The sequence below is a fragment of the Carlito syrichta genome, unplaced genomic scaffold (assembly GCF_000164805.1).
Source record: "Carlito syrichta isolate Samal-C Ts95f unplaced genomic scaffold, Tarsius_syrichta-2.0.1 Scaffold307240, whole genome shotgun sequence".
NCBI classification, from domain to species: Eukaryota; Metazoa; Chordata; class Mammalia; order Primates; family Tarsiidae; genus Carlito; species Carlito syrichta.
This window is the reverse complement of record NW_007251336.1, coordinates 141,903-165,766: the sequence shown is the minus strand read 5'-3', so window position 1 is coordinate 165,766 and position 23,864 is coordinate 141,903. Positions and strand designations below refer to the sequence as shown.

The 23,864-nt window shown below is 40.2% G+C and overlaps 1 protein-coding gene across 1 annotated transcript in view; it reads right to left on the bottom strand.

Annotated features, from left to right (window-relative positions):
• Positions 1-5,889: 5,889 nt before the first annotated feature.
• Positions 5,890-23,864, bottom strand: part of FBXO45 (F-box protein 45) — an 18,743-nt gene continuing 768 nt past the window's right edge. The window contains exons 3-5 of the mRNA XM_021715639.1: positions 23,644-23,864; positions 14,380-14,736; positions 5,890-9,044 (exon numbers count right to left, since the gene is read on the bottom strand). Coding sequence (XP_021571314.1) covers positions 8,859-9,044; positions 14,380-14,736; positions 23,644-23,864 — 764 coding nt within the window. The 3' untranslated portion in view covers positions 5,890-8,858. The remainder of the gene's footprint in view (positions 9,045-14,379; positions 14,737-23,643) is intronic.

The following is a 23,864-nucleotide window of genomic DNA, read 5'->3' as shown; positions in this document are numbered from 1 at the left end:
AGACCACCTTTGAAAGAGGGGGGGAAAAGGCATATTTGTTAATGTCTTTGTGCAGCACCCATTTCTTCTTCTTTATGACTGCTTCCCATTTACTTGCCTCCCTCTTTTCTCCAGCCATAGGGTCACAGGGCTGGGACCCTAGTGGCCTCATAGGTACTGTATGAACCCATCCTATGGCCATAGCTGATTGGACTAACAGTAGGAATTAGAATCTTCTTCTTGGGACTCTGAGATGATCTCTTAAATGGAGAAGAAAGCTATGGGTGGTCATTTTCTTCGCAATGTGGACTGTGTAGAAGAGCAATTTTAGGGAAAGAATGAAAAGGTGTCTCAGGAACAAGGAAGAGATAGTATTCCCAGGCTCCTGGTGGCTATCCATTGCTTTGTACAAGTTCCTCATGAAGCCCAAATGCATTCCTGCCATTGACCTTGAGAACTAGCCCTGTATCTCTATAATAAACTCCTTTGGCTTACACTATCTCAAGCTCTGTTGCTTTGAATAATTTTAAAAATGTTTCCTATTCTTAACTTTAGGACCAGATGAGTTAAACATTTTGTATTTCACCAGAAAATTTTTTAATTAACTAAAACTGTCTTTTTCTCATGGTGGAACAGTAATGATCATGAGAAATGTAGTGAGTGCTTGCTACATTCCTGGCACTATTCTAAGCAGCTCAGTGTGCATTTCATTTAATGCTTACATCATCTTTTAAAGTAGATAGCACTATCCCCACCATTTTACAGATAAAGAATAAGGGGACAGAGAGATCAAACATCCTGCCCAAAGTTACAGAGATAATAAGCGATAGAGATGGGTTTTGAATTCTGGCAGTCTTGACTATGGCCAGAATCCATGTCCTTACCACTATACTGCATAACTTTACAAACACTGGGTTACAAATGCATTCTGACAAAAGACCTTCCACTAAATCCATAACACCCCTCAAATTGTTCCTGGCCTGACCCCTTGTTTCAGTGGGCAACCAAACACTGAAATGAAGTTGCCTCCAGAGAGAAATACCAGGCCAGGCACAGTAGCTCATGTCTATAATCCTAGCACTTTGGGATGCCAAGGTGAGAGGATGGCCTGAGCCCACAGGTTCGAGACCAGTCTGGGGACCTCATCTCTACAATAAATCAAAAAGTTATCAGGGTGTGGTGTCATGGGCCTGTAGTTCCAGCTACTTGGAAGGCTGAGGCGGAAGGATCGCCTGAGCCCAGCACACTCATGGCCACTCGTGTCAACCCACTGGGCTCAGGTCGAGGATGCAGCAGCCATGAGCATGCCACTGCACTCCAGCCTGGGTGACAGAGTGAGACTCTGACTCAAAATAAACAAACAAAAACCAGAGAGAAATGCCAGAATTGGTACAGAGAAAACGTAATGGTGTGTTAGTTTCTTAGCAAAGTACCATAAACTGGGTGGCTTAAACAACAGAAATGTATTGTCTTACTTTTCTGGAAGCAAGAAGCCTGAGATCAAGGTGTTGGCAGAGTGGGTTCCTTCTGAGGGCTGGGAGGAAGAATCTGTTCCATGAGTCTCCCCAGCTGATGGTGGTTTGCCGGCAGTCTTTGGCATTCTTTGGCTTCTACTGGGTCATCTTCATGTGTCATTCTCCCTATGTGTCTAAATCTCTCCTTTTTATAAGAATATCTCTCTATTTTTTTAGTTGAAGTCTCACTCAGGCTCAGGCTGGAGTGCAGTGGCGCACTCATGGTCACTCCAGTGTTGACCCGTTGGGCTCAGGTGATCCTTCCACCTCAGCCTTCCAAGTAGCCAGAACTACAGGTGTGCACTACCACGCCCGACTAATTTTTTAATATTTATTGTAGAGATGAGGTCTTGCCAAGTTGCTCAGGCTGGTCTTGAACCCGTGGGCTCAGGCAATACCCTCACCTTGGCCTCCCAAAATGCTGGGTGGCTTGAGCCACCACGCCTGGCCAGAATATCTGTCATTTTGAATTAGGGACCCATCCTACTCCAGGATGATCTCATCTTAACTAATTACATCTTCAGTGACCCTGTTTCCAAATAAGGTCACATTCTGAGGTACCGAGGTTAGGACTTCGATAGATGAACAGGAGGACACAATTTAACCCAAAACTTTAGGGCTCATTTCTTCTCTGTAGCAATTGTCAATAATTATATCTCCTTTTGTCAAAGAGGTAAGAAGTTTGATTCCAAAATGTGACAAACTTCAGGCATAGCTTCTCAGCTTTGGTTTGGCCCTCAAATTTTCATTGCTGCTCTGGTTCAGGAAGGACTAAATCCACTAGTCTCCGAAAGAATCCTGATAAGAACACCCACCTCTTTTAAATGACCGCATGCATTTAGTTCACTATATAACTGATACTGATGCCTAAGTCTACCCCCCACACCCCACAAAATTCAATTTACCTGGGCATCTAATCTTTAAAAACTTCCCAGGTAGGTACTATCTTGATTGAGATGGATATATACATACATCAAAACTTATCAAATTGTACACTTTAAAACATGTATAGCTTATTGTAGATCAAGTATCTCTCAATAAAACTCATTTAAAAAATAAAAAACTTCCCAGGTGATCCTAGTGGGCATCTTGAAATGAGAACTGTTGAAGTAGGTCAACCTCCTTATTTTAAGCAGATAAGGAAACAGCCCAAGAAAGGAAGAAATCTATTCAGGATTCATGTCATGGCTAGCAGCCCTGCCAAGATTTAGAATGTGTGAGTCCCAAACTATTAATCCAGCTGTCTTGCCTTAAAACCAAAATGACAGAGAATTACTAAGCTCCTCCAAAAATTAAAAAGAGGCACTTGAAATACTTGATGTGCTAGAATTGTTACTCAGAGGTGTAGGGCATGGCAGCCAAACAAAATAAAAACACCACTCCATCAGCCTTTAGTTGGTAGAGTCATGATTTAGAACAAGGGTCCCCTAACATCCTCCACCTCACCAACCCCACTATCTCCCATCCCCACCGCAGACTGGTACCGGTCTGTGGCCTGTTAGGAATCAGGCCGCACACAGCAGGAGGTGAGCAGCCGGGTGAGCAGAGCTCTGCCTGCTGTCAGACCAGCAGTGGCATTACATTCTCATAGGCGCGCAAACTACATGTGAACTGCGCATGCGAGGGATCTAGGTTCCTGCGCTCCTTATGAGAATCTAATGCCGGATGACCCACCCACCCCACATCCCCAGCCCCCACCCCATCTGTGGAAAAATTGTCTTCCACAAAACCAGCCCCTGATGCCAAAAGGGTTGGGGGAACCCCTGACTTAGAGGGCGGTTGGTTGTCCCTTCAGTGTACTCCAGGAACACCTCCCATCACTCTGCCTGCTGGACTGTGGAGCTGGGAGAGTCAGTGAGGAAAGCAACACAGCCAGCAACCCGCAGGTTAAGCTGGACTGTTGGCTGGGAATCTCCTTCACTCAAACCTGTTAGTTCCTACTGCCCTCTGAGTATTTCTACTTCAGATTCAACATGTTCAAATACCCCAGTCCCAAGCCATTCCTCTTTTTCAATTGCCTATCATTTTTTTTTTTTTTTGAGTTGGAGTCTCACTCTGTCACCCAGACTGGAGTGCAGTGCCCGCTTCCAGCCACCGCAACCTCGACCTGCTGGGCTCCGGCGATCCTTCCGCCTCAGCCTTCCAAGTAGCTGGAACTACAGGCGTGTGCTACACGCCCGGCTAATTTTGATTTATTGTAGAAATGAGGGTTCGCCAAGTTGCCCAGGCGGGTCTCGAACCCGCGGGCTCAGGCAATCCACTCACCTCAGCCTCCCAAAGGCGCGGGATTACAGGCTGAGCCACCGAGCCCGGCTTCATAGGCTGTTTTTTTGAAGGGTGGATTGCATTTGGGTCTGCTACCAGTCTTTGCTCCCAACATGCCTTTCGGCAAGTAGCCATCTATCCATACCCTTTACTGCTCTGGGCAATTTGGTCATAAACTATATCATTCTTTTCTATTGAAGGGGGAGAAATGTCACAGACAACTCTCATTCTAAAGCAAAGGTGATCAACAAAAGAGGCACAGATGAGTACATCCTTTAAAAGCTGGGTGGGAAAAGTGAACAAGCTAGCTACATCAAAATAAAGATCTCTGGCCTATTCCCATTATAGTATGTCTCTAATTAATCTAACTTGGGAAGCTAGCATTTTAATAAGTTATTTCAGGAACCCTTTCTCAAGGGAGTTATGACCTCAAAACTATCCCTATTGCTTAATTTTGTCCCCCATTTAATTTGTAGAGAACGGGGAACAAAAAATAGACAGGAGTTGACGTGTTTGCTTATCTATTTTCCTAGTTCAAAGGAAATAGAAATTAAGCACTGTCAACAAGGTGACCCAAGGAAACCCCCTGCCTCTTACTTCTTGAGTTGCTCATCATGAAATCCTATATACAAAGACTGAATGATATCTTAAACCTTGAAGGGCTACTTCTTTCAACAAACTATATTCTGAATACTAGAGAACATGTTGCTCTCAACAATATCCTAATGAATACATTAAAAAGCAAACGGTTCGGGGGAGGATCCAAAAAAGAAATTAGGACAACAGACTGGTAAAATTGTCTCTGGCATCTCTTTCCACTAAACAAATAGATAAATACAGAAATTTTACACCTACCTAATTTTCTCTTTAAAAAATTACAGTGCTTTGTATAAAGTTTATCATATTAAGACATTAAGCAACTCTGGCAACAGGACCAACGGACTGATTCTTTTTTAGGTGTTTGGGTCTCAAGAGCCACTTGTTCAGGAACAGCATGCCTGCGTCATGACTCTTGGCCGACAACCGCATTGTCAAGCAACTGTTAGCTGAGGGTAGGGGAAATTAGGGAGCAGTCCCCTAGTGAGTTACTACTATTCCCTGTCCATATTCTATTCCAAACATGGGAAATGTAGATTCCATTATTAAAGCCATGGAATTTGCAGGTAAATTCCATCACCACCTTTGGCTACTAAGGCACCCCAGTTTTTCTTTCTGACCAATGTGTGAAAAATTTCTTTTAAATGTAAGTAATCACAGGTGGTTAATGTTTTTTTTTTTAACTTTTTATTAAGAAACTAAGGCAAAACAGAATTCCAAAAAATTAAAATACAGAATTCCAATTTACGTTCTAAACAAATATAAAAATCAGAGTTTACCATATTTAGGAATAAAGGGGAATGGCTAAAATGCATTCACAGTAATTATTTCTTCCTTACTAGCCTCAGGTTTGCATCCTTTTCCTTCCTGCTTCACTTGGACTAGGACACAGAAAGAATTCCTCATTCATCTTTTGCTACTATAGTCTATAACTTCAGAGCACTGGTCTTCCTACATAGTTCTTTCTCTGTTTCTTCAGCAAATATGTGAGCACTTGTCTATTGGGCTTAGACAATCTGAGCACAAAGACGAGTCTATCAGAGATCCTGTCCTACTTAGGGGAGATAAGACAACAATAAATAATAAATAGATAAAAATAATTTTATGCAATGTATAAAGTAATGTAGCATATGTTAACTATTGATAAAATATAAAACTAGAAAAATTCCAAGGAGAGATTACATCCAGTTAGAAAAACTGAGGAATGTTTTATGAACACAGCACTTGGGATGGGTATGAACCGTTCCTTTCAAAGGTCCCAAAGTGGTCCTGACTATCTACCTAGTCCCAGCTGTGGTGGTCTTGATTTCTGGAAAGTAACCTTTTCAACTCTAAGCCTTAAAAGGCAGAAAATGTCTAATTACTGGGTCATGATTTCAAGTATTTAACTGGGTAAATCCTACTTGCTTTAGGTGCTTTATCAAATCCATACCTCAACTTATGTGAATGAAAGAGATGAAATAAATGGCTTAACATTCAAAAGTCAAATGAAAAAATAAAGGTAACTATGAAATGACATCTATTAACCACAGACTTCCTTGTATGAAAAGATTTAATGAATTATGAGCAATTGACCATTACAGACATTAAGCCTTAATATTTCTTTCCTATGTAAAACCAGGAAATTAAAACAGCCTATCTCAAGTATGACAGAAGACCATAGTATGAGTAAGAGTAATAGTAACATTTGCTTCCACATCTGCATGCTTCATTAAAGAATCAAATAAAGTGCTCCCAGTTTCCCAAGTCAACAAAGCACATTCTTGTTACACATTTTTTCCTGATCAATTTCAGCTGAAAGAGAACTCTACTTTGCCTTTTAACAGCACTTTTCATCCAAAGCACAAGCACTTTTCCATTATTTTCTCCTTTACCCTCAATATCCTTGTGAGGTAGTGAAGGGAGGGAGCAATGACTTTTTTCCCCTATTTTGCAGATGAGAAACTCAAGGTGAATTTTAGACCAACGGTTCTCAACTTTGGCAGCATACTGAAACCATTAGAAAGTTTTTTAAAAATCCTGTGGCGAAGTCATATTCCAGACCAACATCAAAATCTTAGTGTATGGAATTCAAGCATCGATATTTTTAAAAACACTCCAAAGTGACTCTAAAGTACAGCCAAGGTTGAGAACCACTGGTTTCGATGACTTGTACTCAATCTTCAGGTGCAACTGTCTTCTATATAAATGCTCTCTCAGTACCAATAAAAAAAGAAATTCCATTTCCTTGAACATTGTAGCAGTTTGGTTTAATATTCTGTAGTTACTATTGGCCTCTAGTAACAAATTTATGTATCAGCTTACAAATGACAGCTAGTCATTCCCCAGCTGCTCATGGTAACTATGAACTTCCATCTTATGTAATCTGCACGCAAGGTATTAGGGAATTTAAATCCTTGTGATAAGAATGGTTTGTTATTAAATATGTTGGTAATTATTTGATGCTAGATCCAATATGCAATAACAATGTGTTTCTGTTTTCTATTCAGCACCTTCAAAACTCTGTTGCAAATTAACGTTTACTAACAAGACAGAAGAGAAGTTAAAAACAAAACTCAGCAAAACTCTTGGAATTGGTCATATCACAACCTGAAAAAAAAAAAATTACTCAACCTAAAGGACTTTATGACTTTTTAACTAGTTGATCTTCATCCTGAACCCTGAACCTGTTCTCTTCTTTAATTTTAAGCTTTGTCAAATTGAGTTGTTCTACACCAAAAAAAATCAATTTCTATATCATCTATATTCTCCAATACATTTAACATATAATTTCACTCTGTACAAGTTGTTTTCTTCTTGACATGGATATCCAAAAGAATCTTTAACAGATTTCACCTTTCACGTAAAATACCAAATACACAATAAATACCTGTAAACCTTCCAGGTGGCAACAAAAAAAATCTTTGTTCTATGGCTGAAATCCCCTGCTTTGTAGGGGTACTGACAATCTTAATTCTCAAGGAGCAACCCAAGAATCCCAGCCAGTTGCTTGCTGTCCCTAATTTTATTAGATTTAAAACAAAATATACATACAGCAATAACCCAAAAAGAACAAAGATTTCACTTGCCTTCACCAATTCTTATGTATCTAAAACCATACCATTTATACTTTCATACAGAAAGATGATGTTTTTTTCTCTTCTAACAAAAGAAAAACTCAGCTCATGTGCGTTGGATTATTAATTCAAAGGAGTTTTAGTGAAGAGAAACAAGATTTATAAGTCAAAATAGGAGTTAATGTAAAACTCTTCTACAATGAAACCTTCAAAATATTGCCAACCTGAAGTTTTAGCACAAGGTGTTATATTTCAAGTCCCATGGGGGCAATTATCTATAATGAGATTAAGAATATTCTTAACCTGTTTCAGGTGGGTAAGTAAACATTTTCTTTATAGCCCCAATAACAAGTTTGAGGCTTAGATTGTTCATGATGTAAACAATATGAAATTAAAATTTTTTTGGATAATATCTACATTATCAAGTTACAAAATAAAAGAACCATTAATCAATTATTTTTCTTTCTAGAGTCTATGACTAATAGCTTTCATATTTGAGGCCTACAAGAGCAAATGGCAATGTTTTATGTTATGAGACACTTTCTCAGAAGGCCAAAACATTAAACCAGATACCAAAAAATGCACATCACTATTATGTTTAGATCATCCTTACTGATATATGTAAAATTAGAAACAGACTCTCCTTCCTTCAATCTTCAATCAGAAGACTGAAGGATCTTTGCTATAATTTTGATATAAAACAAAACAAAACGAGACTGTAAGTCAAAACGAATACAAAATGAGTCAATACAACACACCTTCTCTTAAAATCCTCTTCTTTGTAGTTACCCAATTGTCCCCAAATGTTATTCCAATTTTGTACCATGTAGTGGTTTTTAAGAAATTGAACTAGAACAAAGCAACCTGTTTGTCCTTTTTTAAAACACACATATTGTATATACAACTTTTAAAATAGCTGCACAATTTTATATCTCATTTTTAGAGAAGTGCAGTCCAGGCAGACCATGCTTCTCAATATATTAAAAATATTAACTAAAACCCAACCAGTTTCATACTTTTCTAATAGTCAAGCTGGCTGGAAAAAAGGGGACTGGAGAAAGAACAGGCAGTTGTAGGATGGGATCAATCTTTCTTCACAAACACACTACTTAAAAATCTTGCTATTTCCTTATCTGTTTTACAGCATCTCTAAATCTCACCTTTAAAGTTGGAAATAACACATTGCTAACTTAGAGACAAAATCTGTTGCAACATGCATATGTCAACTGCCCACTCAACCAGCTGCAACCCTGAGGATTTTTCTGGCCCAGTAGAAAGAGGAAACACCAAGATAATCTCTGCTGTAGAGTTGCTTCTCCAGTTTACAACTTCATGTGTTTTTCAGGATGTTTCTTGGACATGCACATATGACACTGTCACTTCATGGTTCTACTTCCCACAAGAAGATTTCTCCTCCACTCTGTCTTTCATCCTAAGAAAGTCTCTGTCATCCATCCAAAGGTTTTCCAAGGTAAACCAAAGTCACTTCTGTGTTGCCATATACAGCAGAAACTGCTGGATACAAGCAGACCTTTGGAAGTCCTCTAAAGGCAACCCCCAGGAACTCATATCCACGTTCAAAAGCTAAAGTCTTATCTTCCATGTCCAAGATGACTCGAATTCTTTCTCCTATCTGCAAATAGACATCAAAAGGTTAGAAGAAAATCTACTAAGGGCAAAGCTAGAAGAAACAGAAAATAAACTAATAAGTTGTAAATATTAAGACTATGTATCCTAAAAGTTATCTAGAAAAATCAGAAGGGAAGCTTTCTGGTCATGGGGTAACATCTATAAGAAAGGACATACATAAACCAATCTCATCACACATGCTTATTATGATAGTTTTTTTTTTTCGAGTTGGAGTCTCACTCTGTTGCCCAGACTGGAATGCAGTAGCTGCTCCCGGCCACTGCAGCCTCGGCACGCTGGGCTCCGGCGATCCTTCCGCCTCAGCCTTCCAAGTAGCTGGAACTACAGGTGTGTGCTACTACGCCTGGCTAATTTTTTTTTATTTATTTACTGCAGAGATGAGGTTTCGTCAAGTTGCCCAGGCGGGTCTCGAACCTGCGGGCTCAGGCAATCCACTCACCTTGGCCTCCCAAAGTGCTGGGATTACAGGCTGAGCCACCGAGCCCGGCCACGATAGTTTTTTTAAGACCCACAAGGAATCTACATTTTAGAGTTACTACCAGTTTAAATGTTCCCCTTGAACACTCCCCAGATTTTATTTACTTAAAAGACTTTTCTTTAAAAAGTTAACATTAAAATTTATAACTTGGTATATTTACCAAAAAAAAAAAATCTACCTAAATAACCTTCTCAAACTATTATAGTTTACACATACAATGGAATTTTATTCAGCCATAAAAAGAAAAAGATTTTTGATATATGCTATAACATAAATGGACCTTGAAAATATTATGCTAAGAGAAATAAACCAGACACAAAAAGATAAATATTGCAAGATTCCGGCCAGGCTCGATGGCTCAGCCTGTAATCCCAGCACTTTGGGAGGCCGAGGTGAGTGAATTGCTGAGCCTGCAGGTTCAAGACCCGCCCAGGCCACTTGGTGAGACCTCATCTCCACAATAAATAAAAAATTAGCCGGGTGTGGTAGCATGTGCCTGTAGTTCCAGCTATTTGGAAGGCTGAGGCAGAAGGATCACCAGAGCCCAGCAGGTTGAGGCTGCGATAGCTGGGAGAGTGCCACTGCACTCCAGTCGGGGTGACAAAGTGAGACTCCAACTAAAAAAAAAAAAAAAATATTGCAAGATTCCATTTATATGAGGTACCTAGAGTAGTCAAATACATAGAGACAGGAAGTAGACATCACCAGGGGTGGAGAATGAGATAAATGGGAAGTTATCATTTAATGGGCACAGTTTATATTGAGGATGAGGAAAAGGTTTTGAGTATAGATAGTGGTGAAGGTTACACAACACTGTGAATTTATTTGATGCCACTGAATTGTATACTTACAAATGTTAAAATAATATGTTATTCTTACCAAAATTTTTTTTTAAATCACTGTAATAAAACACTTACATAGTCTTTAAAGTTTACAAAGAGTTCCACATACATGTAGAACTTATATAATCATGAATAATCAAATCTAGCTACAGATTCTAAAGAAGCAGAAAAGGCTTATTAAATAGTCAAATTTGTGGTTCACTTCTCTGAAACACCTGCTTGTTATTTAAAAAACAAAAAAGCAATGCTGATTGTTAAATTAAGCTGGAAGCACAATATATCCAGTTCTTTTCCCGTTTAGAAAAGTAAACAAAGAAATAAGGTTGTTTCACTTTTATAGTTTGCATTTATAAAAGGATGTTGCATCTGTGTACCTGGAGGCAGAAAGTCCTAACATTTGCAATACTTCCTGATTATGATAAACTCTGCTACTGTCACTTACTTTCCTTCATTGCATTTCCTGTTACCAATAACTGGCAATATCTGCCTTTTTGTTCCTTTTGCCCAACTCATAGATTAGCCCACACCCCATTTTATGCACCTAAGAACCTCTAAATCATCACCACACCACTCTACCAACAAAATATAAACAACAAAACAGAAATGAAAAGCTAATATTCTGTTGAATATCTGCTTTATGGCTTATTTGCATTATCTCATTTAATCCTCATATCAATCCTAGGAGTTATCCCTATTTTACAGAAGATGACACAAAGTAAGAAATATTCCTGGTGAAACCTGCAAGTCTGCTTTACCTCTGAGCACAGAGCATGCACAAAGCGCAAGTCTTACCAGCTTCAGATGTCAGAGGGTAAAACTTGAAGATGGCAGAGCAACTGGAAACCTAGAGGAGAAACTTCAGAAGCAACAGAGGAAAGGATATGCCCCCAAACCTGAGAAGAAACTCTGCCCAAGCTGGGCATGGAGGCTCACGCCTGGAATCCCAACGCTTTGAGAGGTAGAAGCAAGAGGATTGCCTGAGTCCAGGGGTTTGAGACCAGCCTGAGCAACATGGCAATAAATCAATAAACCAAAAGCTAGCTGGGCATAGTAGTGCACACTTGTAGTTTCAGCTACTTGGAAGGCTGAGGCAGAAGGATCACCTGAGCTCTGCAGATTGAGGCTGTGGTAGCTGTGAGCATGCCACTGCACTCCAACCTGGGTGACAGAGTGAGACTCCAACTCAAAAAAAAAAAGAAACTCTGCCAAAATCCTTGAGTGACCACTATATTACAAAGACATAGGGGAAACCCCCGGGGAATCAGGCTGAAAAAGCAGCAAAGCTGAAAAAAACTGAGCAAAGACATGAACTGCTGCGTACCACAGGGGAAACCAAGTTTACAGTTTGAGTCCAGTCACGTTAACTGCCTACTAAAACAAGTACACCGACACTCCTCAGAAGAATAAAGTAGTTTCTAGAGAAACAAAACATTCAGAGCTCCTACTACATATAATCTACATGTCTAGTTTTCAATTAAAAAATTACTGAATATGAAAAGAAACAGAAAAGTGTGCTTCATACTCAGGGAAAAAAAGCAGTCAAAAGAAACTAACTCCAAGTGGGGCCTATATGTTGGATTTGGCAAAGACCTCAAAGCATCTATTATAAATATGTCCAAAGAATTAAAGAAAAATATAGTATGAGTGAATAAGTACAGAATCTCAATAAAGAAGGGAAAATATAAAAAAGAATCAAATGAAATTTCTAGAGCTGAAGAGTACAATAAACACAATTCACTAGTCCAGCTCAATACCAGAGTTGAGCTGTCAGAAGAAACATCTGTTTACTTGAAGACAGAGCAATTAGAATGATCAAATTTGGGCAACCCCTTCAGGTCCCCTCCCACTGTGGGAGCTTTTCTATCCCCTTAATAAGTCCTGCTTTCTAAAAACAAAAAAAAAAACAAAAAAAAACTATCTAATCCAAAGAATAGAGAGAAAGAAGCCTGGGAAAAATAAAAGAACACAGCTTCAGAGGCAAAGAAACAAGGGCAATATAAAGCAGTCCAACAATTACATTAAATGTAAGTGGACTAAACACTCAAAAGGCAGACACTGTGAGATTGGGTTACATAAAAAAGCAAGACCTTTCGTGGCCCGCCTGGGCAACTTGGTGAGACCTCATCTCTACAATAAAATAAAAAATTAGCTGGGCGTGGTAGCGCGCGCCTGTAGTTCCAGCTACTTGGAAGGTTGAGGCGGAAGGATCGCCGGAGCCCAGCAGGTCGAGGCTGCAGTGGCTGGGAGCGGCCACTGCACTCCAGTCTGGGTGACAGAGTGAGACTCCAACTCAAAAAAAAAAAAAGCAAGACCCAACTATATGCTGTCTAGGAGACCTACTTTAAATACAAAGACAGATTGAAAATATAAGGATACAAAAAAAGGTACTCTGCAATAGTAAGAATAAGAAAACTGGAGTGGCATGTGCCCAGGTGAGGGTGATGGGTACTCATAAAGCCTAGAACAAAAACTATTTGTATCCACCAAAAGCTACTGAAATTTAAAAAAAGAAAGAAAAAAAAAAGCTGGTGTGACTAAATTAATATTGGATAGAACAGACTTAAAGACAAGGAATATAACTAGAGTCAAAGGTCATTTCATAATGATGAAAGAATAAATCAAGCAGGAAGACCTAACAATTAGAAATGTATAGCCACCTAATAACAGAACTCCAAAACACATGAAGCAAAAACAGATGAAACCGAAAGAATAGACAAATTAGCAAGCACAGTTGGAGATTTCAATATTCCCCTCAGTAAATGATAGAACGGGTAGGAAAAAAAAAAGAATCAACACTAATATAGAAGACTTGAATGCTACCAACTAACTTGACCTGTCATTTACAGAATATTCCATCCAACAAAAGACGATACATTCTTTTTAAACACATGGAACACTCATCAAAATAGACCACATGCTGGAAATAAGTCTCAATAAATTTAGGATTGAAACCACATACAGTATGTTCTCTGAAAAACAGAGACGTAAGGGCTTTCACTACAAAATCATCATAAGGGTAGTGACAGGATTTTCTCTTCAGTAATTATTAAGTCCTTACACTCTTCTCCTTATGGTATTTGCAGAGCCTAAAAGGACAGACAGTGAGGAAAGGACTCTATGAAAGAACATCCATCCTTCCAGCTATACCTCAGGAAATGGGATATATTTTTAGTTCTTCTGCTTTAGTATGCCTGACTTGAGGTCATTACTGAGTCCTGAGCTTTCAAGTCACATGTGGCTCTGAAATATGCAATATGTAGTTCTAAGACTTCCAATTTCTTATCAGATTATTGTGTATTACACTCTGCTGAGTCTATGGTAATATGACTCTCACAAATGGGAACTATAATTTTGCTTCAACAATCAAATGAGTATGGCTTAAGGCTAAGATGAAAAGAATAAAAAAATGTAGGAGTTTGTCTGAACCTGCCTGTTTCTATAGAAATCACTGAAGCCTCCAGGGGCTTTGAATCTACAGATTAATAAGTAACAGGGAATGAGTGTGCATGTGCATGCACATATACACACAGGTGCATTTGTTAGGGTTAGGTGCCTAGAAAAGATTTGGATGGTCCATGATATAGGAAAGATGACAATCTACAGCATGAGCTGGCAAATTATAGCCCCTGGACCAAATCTGTCCTGCAGTCCATAAATAAGATCTTATTGGCACACAGCCATGTTCATTCATTTACATATGATCTATGACTGCTTTTCTGCTATAACAAGAGCTGAAAGCTGTGATAGAGACCATATAGACCACTTTACTATCTGACCCTGTTACAGAAAAAGTTTTCCAATCCCTGATCTAGAACAAAGATGGTTTGCTCAAAGTTGAATATGTATTAGGAAACAAATGCTGAAATATATCACTTATAAAACTTATTTAAAAATTACCAAAAGACACAAAAAACTGCTATAAAAAATTTATAAATTTAAAACAAATTAAGCTGTGATTTGACAAAGGCTCACATCTGAGAAAATACCCAGTTTCTCACCTGGTATTTTGGTGCATTGTTGCATTGTGGAAAACTGCCATTGACTTCTCCGTTATGCAGTAGATTATTGTCCACCAGATTCCAGCCCCAGCTCTGGTCGTCACTGCCCAGCAATGCCACATAACCTTGGCACTGCATGGGAGCCCGTTTCGTGGCAATTCCAATTACTGCCACAGTGCCCAGAGGGCCCTCCCACCACACTTCCCAAGCATGGCGGCCCTCACTGAAACCAATCTTGGTCCTTGCACCATCAGTGCTCTGAGCGATAGGGTTTCGATGTAAAGTAAAACCATTCTTCTTAATGTAGACATTCCTGGAGCAGTCATTAGTGCTGAAGGCATGTTGAAATGCACGTACCTGAAAGGATGAGAAACAAACCAAAGAAAAGGAAATATGATTTCTCTTAAATATTAAGAAGTATCCAAACTTCAGGCTATGTGTTTTTTTGTTTTTGTTTTTGTTTTTGAGTTGAAGTCTCACTCTGTTGCCCAGACTGGAGTGCAGTGGCTGCTCCCGGCCACCGCAGCCTCGACCTGCTGGGCTCCGGCGATCCTTCCGCCTCAGCCTTCCAAGTAGCCGGAATTACAGGCATGCGCTACCATGCCCGGCTGATTTTTTGATTTGTTGTAGAGATGAGGTCTCGCTGCCCAGGCGGGTCTCGAACCCGCAGGCTCAGGCAATCCACTCACCTCAGCCTCCCAAAGGCTTGGGATTACAGGCTGAGCCACTGAGCCCGGCTAGGCTATGTGTTTTTTTTGTTGTTGTTTTGTTTTGTTTTTTTGAGTCAGAGTCTCATTCTGTCACCTAGGCTGGAGTGCAGTGGCACGCTCACAGCCACCCCAGCGTTGACCTGCTGGGTTCAGGCAATCCTTCCACCTCAGCCTTCCAAGTAGCCAGAAATACAGGCAGGTGCTACCATGCCCGACTAATTTTTTGATATATTGTAGAGACAAGGTCTCACTAAGTTGCCTAGGCTAGTCTCGAACCCCTGGACTCGGGCAATCCTCTCACCTCAGCCTCCCAAAGTGCTAGGATTTCAGGCTTGAGCCCCTGCGCCTGGACCAGGCTATGTGTTTTTATTTTATTTATTTATTTATTTTTGAGTTGGAGTCTCACTCTGTCACTCAGACTGGAGTGCAGTGGCCGCTCCCAGCCACTGCAGCCTCGACCTGCTGGGCTCCGGCGATCCTTCCGCCTCAGTCTTCCAAGTAGCTGGAACTACAGGTGTGCGCTACCACACCCAGCTAATTTTTTATTTATTGTAGAGATGAGATCTTACCAAGTTGCCCAGGCGGGTTTCAAACCCGTGGGCTCAGGCAATCCACTCACCTCGGCCTCCCAAAGTGCTGGGATTACAGGCTGAGCCACCAAGTCCGGCCGGTTATGTGTTTTTAAATAATGAAGTTATAAATTTTTAAATAACACAATAAGTATTTCCAAATAATGGCTATTTTAGGATGGGACACTAATGCAATGAATTGTAAAACATAAAAATAACTGTCATCTGTTTCATCATTGACCAAAATTCTAAATTATAGTATGATTTCACCGAAGACTTAAAACATCAAAAGATATACACAAACATCCTTATATTTCAGAGATAATACTGAAACGTTTATGGATAAAATAAGATTTCTGCTTTGAAATATCCAGGGATGGAGTGGAAGAGAGTGCAGTGTAAACATGAAACTTGCTAAACCAATTAATAATTGGTAAAGCAAATTCATGCACTGTCTCTATTTTTGTTTATATTTAATTTTTTATATCAAATAGTTCAGAGATGCACAGTTTTAATTTTAGCAATGCTGTCATCAAAAATAATTGTATTTTATGTAAAATACAATTATTTGCAGCAGCTCTAAAACTTACAATGGCTGGGCGTGGTGGCTCATGCCTATAATCCCAGCATTTTGGGAGACTGAGACAGAAGGACTGCTTGAGCCCAGGAATTCAATACCAGTCTAGGTAACATAGCTAGACCTCATCTCTACAAAAAATAAAATAAATGAGCCAGGTGTGGTGGCATGTGCCTGTAGTCTCAGCTGCTTGAGAGGCTGAGGCAGCAGGACCGCCTGAGTATAGGATGTCAAGGCTGTAGTGACTCTTGACCGTACCACTACACTGCATACTGGGTGGCAGAGTGAGACCTCGCCTCAAAAGAAAAAAAAATTATGAAAAATTTTAGTAACCACAAACTACCTTATGTCTTCAGCCTACCTGATAGATATTACTAATTACTTTACCAAATCAAAAAATTCTCTGGACAGCATCTAAACTCAATCACTAGCATTTATAAAAATATAGTCATTAAAAGCAACAGGTTATTTGTCCCTTCAGTATTTATCATGTTATAATAACTTAAAACTTTTGGCTTGTATGTTTTTTATTTCTATTTTTTTTTTTTTTTAGAGATAGGTTCTCATTCTATCGTCCAAGCTGGAGTGCAGTGGCATGGGTCATGGCTCAAGCAGTCCCTTCGCTTCAGCCTCCCAAGTAGTTGGGACTACAGGCATGTGCCACCACACCTGGCCAATCTATTGTTTTCTTAAATTTTTTTAGAGATGGAGTCTCCTTATGTAGCTCAGGCTGGTCTCAAACTCCTAGTCTTAAGCAATCCTCCTTTGTCAGCCTGCAGAGTAGCTGGAATTACAGGCATGAGCTACTGCATCCAGCTGGTTTATATGCTTTTTAAAAAAATTCTTAACTTTATTCAAACTACCCAAAAGCAGTGGAAGGCTGGGGCCTACTGCTTCTGTTAACCTGAGAAATCAACTCCAATGTCACAGAGTATCAGCATTAGGAAGGTCCTTAAAGGTCACGTAGTTCAACTCAGGGACTTCAACAGCTAGTTAGTGCAAGAGCCCCAAGTCAGTATCTAGTCCTCTCATCACCTATTCATTTACCATTAGCCAGTACTTGACTCATTGTACTGCAGAGATTAAAAACAATAACGACAATAAAACTGTTTCACATATCCCATGTATTCCTAAGGAGGCTGTAAAACCGAAGTATTACTAAATTTTTTCTGCTCCTTTTATAACACACAATAAGGCACCTACAAAATCAGAACATAAGATTAAATAGAGAAAAAAAAGTTCCCAAAATATTAAGTACTGCCTAAATAACTCGAGAATAATATCAAGAGAATTCATTGTAAAATATTTAGTTTATATTTCTCTATGTCTATTCCTCAATTTTAATAAATTCCAATCGTTTTTCTCTGTCTTTATTCTTTGTCTCATTGACACTATCGACAATCTCCTCCTCAAACTTCTATGTCATCTTCCAATTTCCCTAGACTGATCCTCTATTGTGTATTTTTGGACTGCCCTTCCTATGCCTCCACCAAATTCTCCAAACTCGGTCCTTAATCCTCTACCTGAATTCTTCCCAGACCTGTCTTTCTAAAACAACACCTTATATCTCATCCCAGTGGAATAACCTTTTAGGGTTCCATACTTTATATCATATCAACTGTAAATTCTTCTGCCCAGGTTTCAAAGCCCTCTAGATCTGATTTCTCCTATTTCCCTTTCTACCTTAATGTTGTTCTCCCTTGTCTGTAGTATCACATCTGCTTTCCTCCTCCCACACATCCTCTAGGTCAATCCATGGGCCGGGCACAATGGCTCAAGCCTGTAATCCCAGCACTTTGGGAGGCTGGGGTGAGAGGACTATCTGAGCCCAAGGGTTCGAGACCAGGCTGGGAAATTTGGCGAGACCTCATCTTTACAATAAATCAAAAAATTAACTGGACATTATGGTGCACACCTGTAGTTCCAGCTACTTGGAAGGCTGAGGCAGAAGGACCTCTTGAGCCCAGCAGGTCGAGGCTGTGATAGCCATGAGCATGCCACTACACTCCAGCCTGGGCAACAGAATGGGACTCCAACTCAAAAAAAGAAAAAAAAAAAAAAAAAGATCAGTCCATGAAGCTATTCCTAATCAGACCTCTATAGGAAATAAAGGACAGAAGAGCAAGTTAAGTAACACCATGGGAATGAAATCAGCAAAATCCAGGGTAAACCATCTGGTTTCTTCTGCAAATAAGTTGCATGGGTGGGAGCTGAGGGAGATGGTGAGTGCATCTGTAGAATAAAAGTCTTAGGAGATGTATTAACCTTTGACATGGGAACTTTATACAGCTCTTGATTATATTAACTGTAAGGTCGTTAATTACAGGCTGTGGCTCAAGCCTGTAATCCCAGTACTTTGGGAGGCCAAGGCAAGAGGATTGCCTGAGCCCACAGTTTGAGACCAGCCTGGGCAACTTGGCGAGACCTCATTTCTACAATAAATCAAAAAATTAACTGGGTGTTGTAGTACATGCCTGTAGTTCAGACTACTAGGAAGACTGAGGTGGGAGGATCCCCTGAGCCAACGGGATTGATGCTGGGGTAGCCGTGAGCATGCCACTGTAAATTTAAAATAAAACATTTGAGCCAGGCTCAGTGGCTCAGCCTGTAATCCCGCGCTTTGGGAGGCTGAGGTAGAGTGGATTGCCTGAACCTGTGGGTTCGAGACCCACCTGGGCAACTTGGCGAGACCTCATCTCTACAATAAATAAAAAATGAGCCGGGCGTGGTAGTGCGCGCCTGTAGTTCCAGCTACTCGGAAGGCTGAGGTGGAAGGATTGCCAGAGCCCAGCAGGTGGAGGCTGCAGTGGCCGGGAGCGGCCACTGCATTCTAGTCTGGGCGATAGAGTGAGACTCCAACTCTAAATAAATAAATAAATAAGAATAAAATAAAATATTTGACATTTATGAGACAGTTGGCAATTTCAACAGTCTTTTTTATATTAAGGAATAACTGCTAATTTCTTTTTAGATGTGATAATGGTATCATGATTGTATTCACATTTTTAAGAGATGGATACTGAAAACTTCACATGAAATGGAAAAAAATACCAAATTAATAAATGAAAACAACCTATAATTTCTGCCTCACAGTCTCATGCATCACCTGAATTTTATGTTACAGCAAACAATGTTAAGATCTAGCTTACAGTTGGGCTCAGTGGCTCAGCCTGTAATCTCAGCACTTTGGGAGGCCGAGGCAAGTGGATTGCCTGAGCCGACGTGTTCGAGACCAGCCCAGGAAACTTGGCAAGACCTTGTCTCTATAATAAGTGAAAAATTAGCTAGGCGTGGTAGCGCACACCTGTAGTTCCAGCTACTTGGAAGGCTGAGGTGGAAGGATTGCCAGAGCCCAGCAGGTCGAAGCTGTGGTGGCCGGGAGCGTACCACCGCACTCCAGTCTGGGTTACAGAGTGAGACTTCAACTCAAAAAAAAAAAAAAATCTATCTTACAATCTAACTCCAAAATTTAGATTATCATCAGATGCCAAGATGACTAGAATAATTAATACTACTTAATGATATGTAAAACATGACTTTTTTTTTAGACAGGGTCTTGCTCTGTCACCAAGTTGGAGTGCAGTGGTGTGACTACCACTGCAGCTAACTGCAGTCTTGACTTCTGGGTTCAAGTGATCCTCTTGCCTCAGCCTCTCAAATAGCTAGAACTACAGGCACATGCACCAAACTCAACTTATTTTTTAAATTTTTGTAAAGATGGAATCTTGGTATGTTGCTCAAGCTGGTTTCAAACTCCTGGCCTCCAACAATCCTTCTGCCTCAGCCTCCCAAAGTGCTATGATTGCAGGCCTAAACCACTATGCCTGGCCCCAAAAGACCTTTTAAAAAGAAAACTCTGAAATAGATTGACAAATTTCAAACACTTTCTCGTTTTGTGCTATCTCAAACCTGTTCCTGTCCTTCTCTGTTACCTAGGTTCTTTGGAAATTCTATTTGACTCCTCCATATTCCTTATCCATTCACCCAAGTCAGCTGCCCACCTACATAGATTTCCTTACAGCAACTCTCCCAGTCACACCTTTTTCTCCTCTACACATCTTTTCAGGTCTTAAGTATCTCTCATGTGGGCACTCACCCCTGCCCTCTCCAAGTAATCTTATGGCCTAGTCTTTTAAAAGCACAGCTTTTATTTTTCACTCCCTTGTTCAAACTTCTATAGTTGCCAACTGTAGCACAAAGCCTAAGCCTCCAGACTGAAGACAATATCTCAAGGCCCCTCATGACATATCTAGTTCCAGCTTACCTTTACAATAATATTTTCCACTACTTCCTTTCATTCAAGCTAATTAAGTTATTTTATATCTTTAGCCTAGACCTCTCTTCTAAGCTTCAATCTCTAATAGTGACCTACCAGAAATCTCTCTGATGTCTCAAAAACACTGTAAATTCAACTCTACTAAAACTGAACTCATTGCCATTCCTTCAAAATCTAGCCCAAGCAGCTGGGCACAGTGGTGCACACATGTAATCCTAGCACTTCGGGAGGATTGCTTGAGCCCAGGAGTTTGAGACCAGCCTAGGTAACATAGCCAGACCTCATCTCTACAAAACAAAAAAAGAAAAGTAACTAGGTATGGTGGAACAGGCCTGTAGTTCCAATTACTTGGGAGGTTGAGGCAGAAGGATCACCTAAACCCATGAGGCTAAGCCTGCGGTAAGCTCTGTTAGTGCCACTGTACTCCAGCTTGAATGACCGAGTATAACTCTGTCTCAAAAACAAACAAAAAACTAGCCTAAGTGATCTCTATTATGCAAGCCAGATACCTAGGAGTCATCTTTAGCACCTCCCTTTTCCTCATCCCTATTTCAAATCTACAGCTAAGACCTGTATTTTTTACTTCCTATATTCCTATATCTATCAATTTCTATCTCCTCCACTACCTACTTCCTAATTGATCATATATATATATATATATGATCAACCTACTGAACTCAGGTAATCCTTCCACCTCAGACTTCCAAGCAGCTGGAACCATAGGCATGTGCCACCATGCCCAGCTGATTTTTTTATTTACTTTAGAGATGAGACCTCTTCGTGTTGCTTAGGCTGGTCTTGAATCCCTGAGCTCAGGTAATCCTCTCACTTCCGCCTCCCAAAGTGCTAGGATTACAGGCATGAGCCACTGTGCCTAGCTGATCTACCATATTTCTAAGGGCTGGATTCTTGAAATGCAAAATAATTATATCTCCAATCTCCTACCCCTAGATCCCTCTTCCTTACAATTCAAAATGGCTGCGCTATAGTTTGGTCCCAGTATACCTTCCATCTTATCTCAAAACAGCATCACCTTTGCTCTGCACTCCAGCCACACTAACATATTTTCTGTCCTTCAAGCTCATCAGGTTCCCTCCTGGAAGGTAATTCTCTCTCCTCCTGGTCTATTTATCCTTATCCTTCATGTCTCAGTTCATGCATCATTTCCTCTGAGAAAGCCTTCCCTGACCTCCCTACTTAGGTCAAATCCTCCATTATTGACACTCAGAGCACCACATATTTCTCCCTCATAGTACTTACCAAATACAGTTTTACACCCTGTGATTATTTGATTAATATCCATTTCCCACACTAGATTGTAAGCTCCATAAAGGAAGGCATCCATAAGAGTTTGTGTGTTTTATTCGCCATTGCATCTGCAAAGCTGAAAAATAGTCCCTGGCACTCATATTTTTTTGAAAATAATATGTTGTACAAACCCTTTGTTTTTCACATGTCCTGCTTCTGTTTGGAATACTTCCACTTCCTAAAGTATTCAAATCCTCCTCATTTTAAAAGTTCGGCTCAAGTACAACTTCAACCTCAAACCTTCCCCAATTCTCCACTCAACTTGTAAATTTCCCCTTTCACTGAACTTCTAGTATCCTTTCTAATATCTCTAACAGTAAGGAATAATTTCTGCAATGTATTACAGTACTAGACTGACTGACTCTTTTTAAATTAATCTTTTATCCTCAAGATATTCAAGAAAAGTTCTGCAACATCTGAATGAACATGTGATTAGTACAAATCTACAATTCACACAGTGCACACAGTAAAAAGGCAAAGTGTAGAAACTTCAGAGTCCTAAAATATCTCTCAAAGAATACAGAAGAAATAGTAACACAGGTTGCTGCCATGGAAGGAAAGTGGATAATGGGGGACAAGAGAGAAAGAAAGACTTTTTTGCTTAATATCATTTTGCTTCTATTGAAGCTTGACTCATATGGATACATTACCTATTACATATTATTTATACAAATCTTGAACCATGCAAACATGTCTGTTACAAATCAATTTTTTAAAAGTCTTAGTTTAAAACAAGTAGAAACAATAAACCTTATAGAAAAATTAAACTTATGAAACCTACACATTTACCATGCAAAGTAGGAGAAAATTGCAATCTCCTGCACTCACTTATACAAATTACAACTAGTATCACTGAGCATCTGCCATGAGCAAATAGTTCTAGTTAATTAATGTTACTTCACTTAATAGAAAAGCATCTTGATAGTTGACATATTTAACAGCAATGTTCCTTATTTTATTAAGCTAAAACCCGTTTAATTATAGAAGAATCAATTTTATATCGACTTTACATAAAAATTGTCTTTTACTTCTTACTCTGACCCCTGTTGGCAATCTAGCATTGAAAAGGGATGCTCTCAGTTCTATCACAACTTGAAATTTTAAATTTGTACATGAAAGCGGCACAAAAATCTAGGAGAAAAGGAGAAGCAGCAAAACTGGAATAAGCACATTAGATGACAAATGTAAGAGAAGAGACACACATCAAAGCAGAACTATGAAAAAGTCAGCAAGTAAGTAGTCAATAACAGGACAAGGCAGTAGTACGTCGGTTAAGCCTGAGTCTTGAAAGTCAGCATGATTCTTGAAATGCACTTGAAATACGACCACACTCACTTGTAAGCCTGAAATGGAAGGAACTAAAGAGAACTTGCGCAAAAATAAATTTAAACTGCTTATACATCAGAGCTTGTAAAGGTGAGGCGAATGTGGGTTGAACAAATCTTAGAAACGAAGCCCAAGTTAAGAGAGCTGAGATCATCTAATATAATAAAGTCTATTTGGAAGCCAACGAGAAAAACAGGATGAGAGCATTAAAAGATGTGGTGGTCTGTTTTTAAGTGGAAAGACTGTCAGAAGTAGAATGAGTGACAGAAACCACCTAGTCTTTTAAAAAGTGGATCACGGAAGTGGGGTGGGTTAAGGAGCAGAACTTTAACCCAAAGAAAAGAGAATCTTTCTGCCGAGGAGAGGTGAGGAGGGTGTTGACTGGAAAGGCGGGATGGCGAAGCGAGACGTCTGACTCAGAAGCTGAGATGAGAAGCACTGAGAACGGCGCCGCGGAGCGGGACGGGGGGCAGCGGTGTGGCACTGGGGCTCCCTCACCTTGGCCTTGTAGCTGGGCAGGTTGCAGAGGATGTCCGTGCGCAGAGCCTCTTCTGCCAGGCTGCGGGCGCACAGGCTCCGCCACACCTCGCTGTTCTCATCGCCGTGCAGGCAGCGGTACCAGTGCTTGCACACCAGGGCGCAGCTCCGCAGCTCGGACAGCTCCAGGTAGGAGAACACCAACTCCAGCACCCGGCTGGGCAGCCGGCCCCCGGCCCCCG